The sequence below is a fragment of the Panthera leo genome, chromosome A1, assembly GCF_018350215.1.
Source record: "Panthera leo isolate Ple1 chromosome A1, P.leo_Ple1_pat1.1, whole genome shotgun sequence".
Lineage (NCBI taxonomy): Eukaryota > Metazoa > Chordata > Mammalia > Carnivora > Felidae > Panthera > Panthera leo.
The window spans coordinates 180,021,987-180,032,779 of NC_056679.1; the positions used below are offsets into that span (position 1 = coordinate 180,021,987).

The following is a 10,793-nucleotide window of genomic DNA, read 5'->3' on the forward strand; positions in this document are numbered from 1 at the left end:
AAGTAAACAGGAAAATTAAGACTAGATTGTATTAGAATTCAAATCCACCTCCCCACAGGGGGTTATTTTCCTGCGTGGAAACTGAAGTCTTCCTCCCTGCCACTGGATTCCTAGGCAGACCACCTTGTCTCTAAGGGACGCTCACATTTATATCTAGTTGAAATACTATTCAACCAAAACTGATGTTTTTATAATTTTTATTAAATATTTTGAAACACGATTTACAGAAAAATTGCCAGAATATGAAGAGCTCCCACCTTCCCTTCACCAGATTGCCCAATTAACATGTTGCCACATCTGGTCTCTCGCCAACCACATTCATACACTCGTACACTCATTATCTTGTAACAATCTCATAATTTAGAAGAATTATATCAAGCTTAACAAAATTCATTAAAATGCATAAAGCCCTTTCTCACTCACAGTCTCCTCTGAGGCTCATAAGCTGTGAGACATAGGAAGGACAGGGAAATGTATCACCATTTCCAGACAAGGAGACAGGCTCAGGGATAGTGAGGGTCTGGCTGATGGCCAAAGCCAAACTCTAAGCTCAGTACGGTCTTCCTCAGTGCCTTGCTGCAGCCCTCCTCCCAATGTCGTAGGGACAGTGCAGTCAGAAGATGACAATCCAAGCAGATCTCACCTCCAGCAGCACTTTCCAGAGCCACATCCCTGGGCTGCAGCAGGCTGTTTGCCAGGTACTGTTCCTATAGAGCATCCACCTCTGTTTATCATTACTTATTCTGTCATCGCTGAAGTGAACAGACCTAGATGCTGCACCAGTGGGGACTGGGGCAAACCAGACACTTCCTGGTTTTCTGTGAAGCCAGAAATCCCAATATTTAATCTCCTGGGGTTTTTAATGGTGACATTTAGCTCAGTTTCTAAGTCTAGGTGGCACATCAAAACTGAGGCACAGGAGTTAGCCCACCATCTACTACTTTGCCACATCGAGTTTGGTCTTGGAGTTCCTTGAAGGAAAGGATGGGGCTTGTTTTTGTCACCATTAGATCCTCAGGGCTTAGTCATAAATCCGGTAGAGAGCCTGGCCCAGGAAAGGCCTTCATAGTTGTGGAATCATTGGGCAGTTAACAGGTGGGAGACAGAGGGATGAGTGAAGACGTTCAAATGGTCTTTACATCTCAAACAGCCTACCCAGGAACTGGCCTGTCGTCGATGCCACCAATGCCCTGACCTTACCTTTTCTACCCTCTGCAGAGAGCCTGTGCCTGGGGGAGGTAGTCCGAGAGGTGATCCGCCGCCAGAAAGGCTATGCGTCTTGCGCCACAGCCTCCAAAGTGCCCGTGATGGAGTGTCGTGGGGGCTGTGGGCTGCAGTGCTGCCGGCCCACCCGCAGCAAGCGGCGGAAATACGTCTTCCAGTGCACAGACGGCTCCTCGTTTGTGGAAGAGGTGGAGAGACACTTGGAGTGTGGCTGCCGCGCATGTTCCTAAGGCCCTCTGCCCCCCCACCTCTCAGACTTCAGCTTCGTGGGGCTGCGACAGCCACGTGGGACCCCCTCGAGACTCGAGGTGAAGAAGTGGATGCTGGAGAGGAAGCAGAAGAAGAGAATATTAAGTATATTGTAAAATAAACAAAAAATAGAACTTATTTTTATTATGGAAAGTGACTATTTTCATCTTTTATTATATAAATATATCACACCGTCTGAGTATATGTACCATATAGTGAGTTATTTTTACCAAGTCTTGTGTTGTGTATTTGTCGTGTTTTTATAAACCGCTGTTAAAAATTTTAAGAAAAAAAAGACTAATAAAAATGTTTTAAAACAAAAGGATAAGAATAAAGAAGTGATAGCCTGTCCGAGGAAGAAGGAAGTTTTTAATGTGATGAAACAGTATCATGGCAGCAGAGATACCAAGACCTGCTTACTGAGCTCAGGAAAAGGAATGATAAGAGGAAGAGAAGGAAAAGATTTTTCTTTGTTTCTTCTTATCTTTAATGACTGTTTTCTCTTCCCTAAAAGCACCCAGCTTTTAAGTCCTGTTTGCTGAGGCCCATCCTTCCAGGACAAGCTTTTGCACCCCGGCCACCTCAGACTCGCGGTTGCCGCCCCCATCTGCCCCAGGCCACCAGTGGGGTCTGGGCCCTCTTCTCCCTCCAGGCTGGCCCTGGCTTCCACCACAGGGCTATCCGAAACTCTGCCACAGCCTTCATCTGAGCCTGTTTTGCCAAATTTTAAAACACCGCCTCTTTTCCTGACCCTCTCCAGGTGAGTCAAGGGAAGAAGGGATTATGCCGTCTCCTCAGGCCCCAACCACTGGTCCTTCCTTTGGAAAGTTGTGCACCATCCTCTTCCCTCCAATGTCCCACGAATTTCACATTAGAATGCAGTACTGGGAGAGCAGGCAGCCAGGAGCCCAGCCTGCCCACAGCCTGGGTACAAGTCCGACTCTGGAAAGTTCTTGGGGGATCTTCCTATGGGAAGCACAAGCCTCTGCCACCAGATCCTCCAGACCACCGTCATATTGATGACAAGTCCTTGCCCATCTGCAACACTTCCCAACACATATCCATACCGCACCATATTTTATCCATATGAGAAGGGTAAAGCCATTCAGCCCCATTTCACAGACAAGGAAACCAAAGCCTCTCTCAAACTCTGTGTCTTGTCTTAAGCCACATATCTGATAAGTAGAAGAGCCAGACTCAAAAGTTCTAGATTCCTTCTCCAGAATGGTGTAAACAGGAGAAATTCAGGTAGTTTAAGTTCATGAGACAAGCCCTACCAGGAGAAGAAAGTAGATATTCTCTACTGCTATTTTTCCTGCTCATGTCCATTCCTTGTTCTGTTCCCCCAGTATCCAAAGTTTCTAAACAGAGTTCTAGGAGAGCAAAGGCATACCTCCTGATGGAGACTTGCCCTGGCCTCTCTCCCTACTCAGTCTAGTGCAGAGGGCTCCAGGGCTCAGCTGCCCATCTCTCACTCATCCCTCCTTTCCCCTGGGAGCCTCCCTTGCAGAAGTGTCAGGGAGGAGAGTGTGGGGCTCAAAGGACCTTCCAGCATTGAGTGTCCTCAGAGGAGCCTAGTGGTTCTGTGAGTACCAACAGTGGGCCAAAGGCTCCAAAAATCAGGAGGGAAAAAGAAAAGATGGAAGAGCACAAGGCAAGTGGCAAATAAGGAGGGAAGGAGGAAGAGAGAAGGGGTGGGGAGGGAGGGAAGGAAGGAAGAGAGGGAGAAATTAAATGGAAGAACTTACTTAAAAATATGCATACTTAGATTATATTCCAGGTACTTAGTGTACCTCATGATGGATTTGTTTCAAATAGTAATAGATTCACTTAGTATTTACTACATTATACATCAGATACCATTCTATATTATATATATACACACACACACACATATATAGGTATATGTGTGTATATGTATATAATATTCATTTAATTTTCAAAACAACCCTGCAAAGACATTACTAACCCATTTTCCAGTTGAATAAGTTGAGGCACAGAGAAGTTCAGGAACTTTCACAAGAGCAGGCACCTAATAAACTGTAGAGCCAGGATTTAGGCCCAGGTAGCCTAACTCCAGAACTTACTCCTCACGGGAAAGAAACATCTGCCTTTAAGAATCCTACAATCCAGGGCAAAAACAATCATGGGACAACTGCTTTATTATAGGAGTTCCCTGATGGCAATATGAACAAGGGAAGTGGATGTCCAGAGTTGGAAGTCTCCAATTCTGGATCTTTAAGGATGAATAGGAGTTTGCCAGGGGGTTGAGAAAGGGAGTTAATCGCCCAGGGCATAGCCTGTTAAAAAGCAGTGAAACAGGAAAAGACCCGGTATGTCGGGAACAGTCAGAGGTCGGGGGGGGGGGGGGGGGGGGGGGGGGGGGGGGGGGGAGCAGGAGGGTGGGATGCTCACTGGGGAATAGGAGTCAGTGGGGAAGATGTAAAGGCAGAGGTTCAACCACTAAGAGCCACGTGTGGCGAGCTAGAATGCAGGGACCCAGCCGGGTTTTTGAGCAGGGGGAAGGTAAGACATGCTGTGTTTTAGGAAGAGAACCGGGGGCAAAGTCAAGACAGGCTTGGGAGAGACAGGGCTCCACCACCCAGAACGGCTTGGGGGCTCCCAGTTGTTCAGTTTCTTGTGGCTAAACAATGCTGATTTCCAGGTGGGTCCCCAGAGTCTTCGTGGTAGCTCAAAAGTTCTGTCCTGAGATCTGCCCAACACCCCTCCCTATCCCTCATGCTCTGCCAGCCCACCCCACCCAGGCAGGTAAACCCTAGGCTTATTCTACCACCAATACTCCTAGCTGGCCTCTCTCCACATGACATAAAGCCCACTCAGCCTGCCATCTTGAGAGCCCACCCCAGGGTCACTGACTTCTCCGGGAGGACTCACCAGGCTGCAAGCTTTCCCTCTGGCTCCCCCAATGAACCCAAGTCCTGCCTCTGTCAATCATGCCCCGGGCCCAATCCTGAATCCAGCAGCAGTCAGCCACAGAGGACCAGGTTCTTAGTGTAGCTTGAGGGGATTTTGAGTCTTCCCCTTAGTTTTGGAAACCCTGACTTTATTAAATGCCTAAACAATATCATTAAGAAAATTGTCCCCAAAAGGAAGTTTTTATAACAAATAGAGATTAAAACTCTTATTTCAATGGCCAAATTCTAGAAACAAAGTCCCAGAGGGCAAGAAACATTTAGTGAGGTAATTTGCATGCTTAAAAGTATTGTTCAGTGTTTGTGTGTGGATACGTACACATGTGAAAAGGGGGGTTAGGCTCTGTTTCGCCCTGAGCAGGAATCAGGCAAAGGAAAAGGGAGAATCCCTTTGACTCAACCAAGAGATCCTAAAATGGCTGATGAAATGATGTATTTAAAAGTTATTTGTAAAGTGTAAACTAAAAACCTTTAATGTAAGATGTTATTACCATTGTTGTTGCTGCTATTGACATGCCAACAGGCTCCATGTAGAAGATGGCTTTGCCTTTTCAATTTCAGAAAGGAACCGGAGTCTGACACTTCAGAAAGAGGACAAGGAAGAGGGGGCAAGGAAGGGGAAAGAGATTACCTAAAGCCAGAGAATGAGAGGTAATCCCCCAGAATGACCCTTAGGAACCCAGGAGTGGCCAGGATGGGGCTGGAGCTAACCTTGCCTTCCACCATATACAAAGCTACTTTGAACCCTAAGGCCAAGCAGCCACCCATTGACTTTGCTGTAAGAAGCCCCTAGCATAAATGGGCTTGCCCCTCAAAATTCACAGGGTCTCAGTATTAAAGCTGAAGGAATCTGAGGGAATCCCTGATGAGTGATAAACCTGAGAATCAGAGAAATGGAAGGTCTAAACCAGAGACCAAGGTCATCGAACAAATTAACACCAGAAACAAGAAGAGACCCTGGTGTCTACCCAGGCCATCATTCTTCTTGCTACTCCACCATGGGCATCCAGGAAGACTGAAATTTGAGAAAGACCCTGTAATACCTTCTAGGTGGCCAGGAAAGTACCCCCCCCCAAACCCTTCCCATACAGTGCACTCAGATGTCTGGGAAGCTGGGGCATGGCATGGTTTGGTGACACTTACCCATATATTCTAGTCTGGATTAGTGCCAAAGGAAATGCTTGGGGAAAGTTGGTGAAAGATGCCAGCTACCAGAGAAGCAAAGACAGAATTGGGCATTTGGCAAAGCTTATTTCTCTAACCCAACAATAGATTCTAAGAGGAAAATTTTTTAAGATGTTTTTAAAAACAATGCTATAGTGCCACTTCACCGCTATGGGATAAATAATGTACATTTTTTATGCAACAGACTGTCATATTCTGATGTCATTAAAATAAATGGATGAGTCACAGGAGAGCCTTCAGATGCTCTTGTGAATACCAGAAGTTCAGCCCTACTCCCTGGTGTGTGTTTTATTTTTACTGCTGACCTTCACTCCCTGGGGCAAAGATTACTGTAATTCATGGGGTTTGGGCAAGTCTGGTGTGGAGTTAGTGAAAACAGTTGGTTTCTTGAAGCATGAAGTGGGGAAAAAGAGATCCAGAGTTCCCAAGAGACATGGGAGAGAAGGCCCAACACATGGCTTAAAGTCTGCAGGGCATGTGATTTGTATGGTCACAGACTGCCAAGGGTCATGGGGAAAGATGCCACTCCAGTGCAGAGAACACTTATTAAGATGTGGAGGAAGATTTGTCCTGGGCACTCCAATGCCTAATTAAATCCCCTCCTTTATTCATTCTTTCTCAAGCATTTTCTGAACATCTATGTGCCCAGTACTGGTCTAGGCACTGAAGACTACACAAAAGATGATCAAGACAAAGTCCTTGTTCTCCTGGAGCTTAACTGAGTGTCAATCAACAAATAAGTAAAGATAATATCAGATAATATTAAAAAGTAGAGATGTACTGGTGGGTACTTTCCACAGTGAAGTCAAGGAAAGCCTCTGTGACAAATTGAGACGGGGGGTGGATGAAGTACCAAGAAATGGAAGGAGGAAGCCTGACCCCATAGTGCTCACTAGATAATCTGCCCTCACACAGGTGTATCCAAGGGACGTAGAGAGCTTGAGCATCTTAGTAGGCCAGAGGTGATGACATGAGTGAGACAGCACTATGAGAGGGCTTTCAGGGGTGAGGGTGGAGACAGAACTCACCCTTCAGCCTCCCAGCCCTGGGACAACCTTGGGAGCCAATGGCCTTTCTAAATAAAGAATGTCATGGATCTAGAGGCCACTACCAACTGACTGAGGACCATTTCTGCTTCCCTAGAAGATAGACCTATATCTCCATGAAAAACACAATTAGGAAGCAAGACGCTGGTGGGCAGCAGATGCACCAAATATAGGAAAGGACCCAGGCCTGTTGTTCCTGGGCCATAGCAAGCAGGGCCATACAGTCTGGAGGCCCTGAGTGTCTACCAAGATGCCCTTGATATTAGCTTCAAAGCTTTCGGCTTGAAAGAATCTGAAATGAAAGCGGGGAGATTTTGTGCTGACACATATTATGTCAGGCTGCCTGGGCATCTCTGCCAGAAGAAGCTGCTGGCAGGAACCTACAGCTTCCACTCTCCAAGCTTAGACAAAACAGCCCCTCCTCCCAGGTTTGGGACCTATAGTTCTACTGATCTGTCATATTTCCCTTTTGTGTCAATTGCAGAGCTTCTCAACTGAGAGAGATATTGCCCCCAAGGAGACATTTGGTAATGTCTAGAGACATTTTATATTGTAGGACTAGGACAGGGGAGCTACTAGCATCTAGTGGGAGGCCACAGGTGCCACTAAACACCCTATGATGCCCAGAATGGCCTCCATAACAAAGAATTATCCTGCCAACATATCAACAGTCTTAAGACTGAGAAACTCTGGCTTGGACTAATCAGCTCCTTCCTGTAACACCTGAATGGAATTGTTTACAAAGGAAGAAGGGGGTAAAAAAAAAAAAGGGGGGGGGAAGAAAGGGGCAAAAATGCTAAATAGGTAACAAATAGGCCTCCTCAGGGGAACATGGTCTGTTGGTGAGAATACATAGCAAGCTAGTGATGTATACTTGTATTTAAAACACAGTTATTGATGTGGGACCAAAACATTCCTGGCAATGAGGTACCACCATCATCCTTCCTTTGCCACTCTGTCCTTACCACTCAGTCACTGCAAATGGGTGAACAGTGGATTATGGATTTATTATGCTTAGGTGACACATAAAATATGGCAGAGCAGGGGACATGCACCTTTGGACCTGCTATAGGCAGAAAAATGAATAGGATTAATAAAAATGTTTTTTCTATTTCTTGGAACTCTATTCCTCAGCTGAGTCCCAGCAGGAAGAACAGCAAAGGTTATCAAATAAAGACATGAGGACCATGGATATGTCTGTGGAATGTCAAAGGTGAGCAAAGAAAGTGTGGGTCAAAAGGCTTAAGCAGCCCAACTTCAAGATGGGGCAGGGGATGTTGGGCCAACTCCCAGTAAGGATGATAGGATTAACTGGTTGTCAGAGTAACCTTGCTCACTCAGAGTAATCTTATAAATTGCTACAGGGATAGGACAGGCTCTCCGTCCAACCAGAGCTCTGTAAATGGACCCTGTAAATATCCACATTTGCAGGAAGAGAGGAGGAGAGGCAATCCTTGAGAGCAGAGATTGGAGTAGGGTCTAGGTGATAAGAGCAGACCTCTGTCCAACTCCAGCTCATGGCCCTAGAAAGCTCCACATCTTCTCCCCTATCTTGCTGTTTGATTTTAGCAATATCAGTGTGAGATTCAGTTTGTCCTTCTAAAAAAACAAAGATGGCAATACTTGACATAATCAAGGCTCTGTAGATTACAAGTGGCAAAAAGCAATTCAAATTAACTTAAGCCACAAAAGGAATATGTAGGCTCAAGTCATTGGAAAATCTAAGATCATTCTCACTGAATCAGACAGAGATGTATGTATCCTGGAGCTCAATACAATCTCATAAGGGCTCCGGTCTCTCATGCATGCTTGGCTTTCTTCTGTATTGGCTTCATTCCCATGAAGGTCTCCCTAGAGAGTTGGCAAAGTGACTCTCAACCACTGCACAATGAAAGCAGTACAAACTACTAATTTCAAGTCGAGAAGAAAAGGGCTTCTCTTTTCCAATAATCCCAAGAGACATCTCAGCAAAGTCACTGCCACTGACTGGCCTGGATTCAGGTAAATGTCCATCACTGAACCAGACATTATGGGCAAAACAATAAGACTTCTTGATTGGCCAAGCCTGTATCACATGATCATGCCTGGAGCCAAAAACAGGTAGTTGAAGGTGAGGACAGGTGTTTCCCCAAAGAAAAGAAGTAATAGATGCTAGGTGGGCAAAAATTGCAGATAATAATTACTCACAAGGAATTAGTTAGAAACTATGACAAGTTTCCAGTTCAAGATGGCAACACAGAAGGATCCTGAACTCATCTCTTCCCACAGACATAATAAATCTACAACTACATATGGAACAATTTCCACTGAGAGAAACCCAAAAATTACTTGACCCACTCCTTCACATTAGGTGAACATGAAAAAAACCCATATCCAAACAAGTAGAAGAGGCTGAGACACAATCTTACCATAAATTCTACCCCTTGGCACAGAGACCCACAATCAGGAGGAAAGTAACAACCTTGAGCTTCTCACTGAGGCGTGAAGGGTTTGAAATCCACATCTGGCACCCCAATTTTGAAGACCTGCACTTGAGGGGTGAGTCCCCAAAACATCTAGCTTTGAAAAGCATCAGGGCTCACATCTACAAGACCCACGAAGCTATAGCAAACTGAGAAATAGTTCTTAAAGGGCTCATGCCTGTAGACCCACCCACCCCAGAGCCCAGCACAGAGGCAGAAAAGTGACCAGTTTTTCTGTGTAAGAGACTTATGTTAAAGCATCAGCCTGAAGGGCAGACATCTGATTTAACACATGTAAGGGACCTACTAATATATTCTCCAAAGACAGAGGCCAGTAAGTACCATCTTTGCACTCTCCCTCTGCTTGCCTCCAAGTCACCAGTATCTACTGGAAAGGAGTTTATGCACCCATCTGGTACCCCAGTTCTGCGGCTATTGCCCAGGGAACAACTTGATCACCTGACTCTGCTGGCCAGTGGGGCTTTCACTCATGGGTCCCACAGGACTGTAACAAATGGAGAAAGAGTTCTTAACTGGCTACACACTAGGGCACAGTGGGAGGCAATAGACTGAGGTTCCCAATCTTTCTATGAAAGAGACCAATTAGCTTATCTTCATAGCTTTAGTCTCAAGGGCAAGCTTCTAATTAAACACACATCTAAGGGCTGACTATAGTCCTTCTACAGAGACATTGGAGGGCAGGTGCTCCAGACCACCATTGTCTCCCAGAAAGGAGCTGGGGCACATGTCTGGTGCCCTGTTTTTTTTGTGGCTACCACCCAGGGGATGATCCTCGATCACCTGACTCTGGTGGACAGCAGGGCTTACATTTGCAGTTCTATCAGTGCTGAAAGTAACAATCTGCCAACCGAGAATATTCTACCTGGCAAAGTTGTTCTTCAAAATTGGAGAAATAAAGTTTTCCAGACAAGCAAAAGCTAAAAGGAATTCATTATCACTAGACTGACTTTACAAAAAATGTTAAAGAGATTCTCCAAGTGGGAATGAAAGGGTACTAATTAGCTACAAGAAAACATATGAAAGTATAAATTTCATGGGAAGGATAAATATATGGAATTCCAAATAATGTGATGTTGTAAAGACGGTGGGTCAATCACTTATAAACCCAGCATGAAGGTTAAAAGACAAAAGTAATAGAAAACCTATAACTACAATAATTAATGGATACCCAAGATAAAAAATGTAAATTGTGATATCAAAGTGATAAAGATGGGAGCAGGGGGAGTAAAAATGTACAACTTTAGAATACGTTCAAAATTTTTCAGTTTAGGGGCGCCTGGGTGGCGCAGTCGGTTAAGCGTCCGACTTCAGCCAGGTCACGATCTCGCGGTCTGTGAGTTCGAGCCCCGCGTCAGGCTCTGGGCTGATGGCTCGGAGCCTGGAGCCTGTTTCCGATTCTGTGTCTCCCTCTCTCTCTGCCCCTCCCCCGTTCATGCTCTGTCTCTCTCTGTCCCAAAAATAAATAAAAAACGTTGAAAAAAAAAATTAAAAAAAAAAAAAAAAAAAAAAAAAAAAAAAAATTTTTCAGTTTAGATTATAAATCACTTTATATAAATCTCATGGTAACCACAAAGCAAAACCTATAGTAGACAGACAAAATAAAGGAATCTAAGTATAACACTATAGAAAATCATCAAATCACAAAGGAAGGGAGCAAGAGAAGAAAGGAACTA

At 45.1% G+C, this 10,793-nt stretch overlaps 1 protein-coding gene across 2 annotated transcripts in view; it reads left to right on the plus strand.

The window, feature by feature from the left end:
* SLIT3 (slit guidance ligand 3) overlaps nt 1-5,852 on the plus strand; it is a 594,982-nt gene extending 589,130 nt beyond the window's left edge. For both annotated transcript variants that reach the window (XM_042947171.1, XM_042947176.1), the window contains exons 36-37: nt 1,219-2,233; nt 4,968-5,852. In XM_042947171.1, the coding sequence (XP_042803105.1) occupies nt 1,219-1,454 (236 nt within the window). In that variant the 3' untranslated portion in view covers nt 1,455-2,233; nt 4,968-5,852. The remainder of the gene's footprint in view (nt 1-1,218; nt 2,234-4,967) is intronic.
* The last annotated feature ends 4,941 nt before the right edge of the window (nt 5,853-10,793 follow it).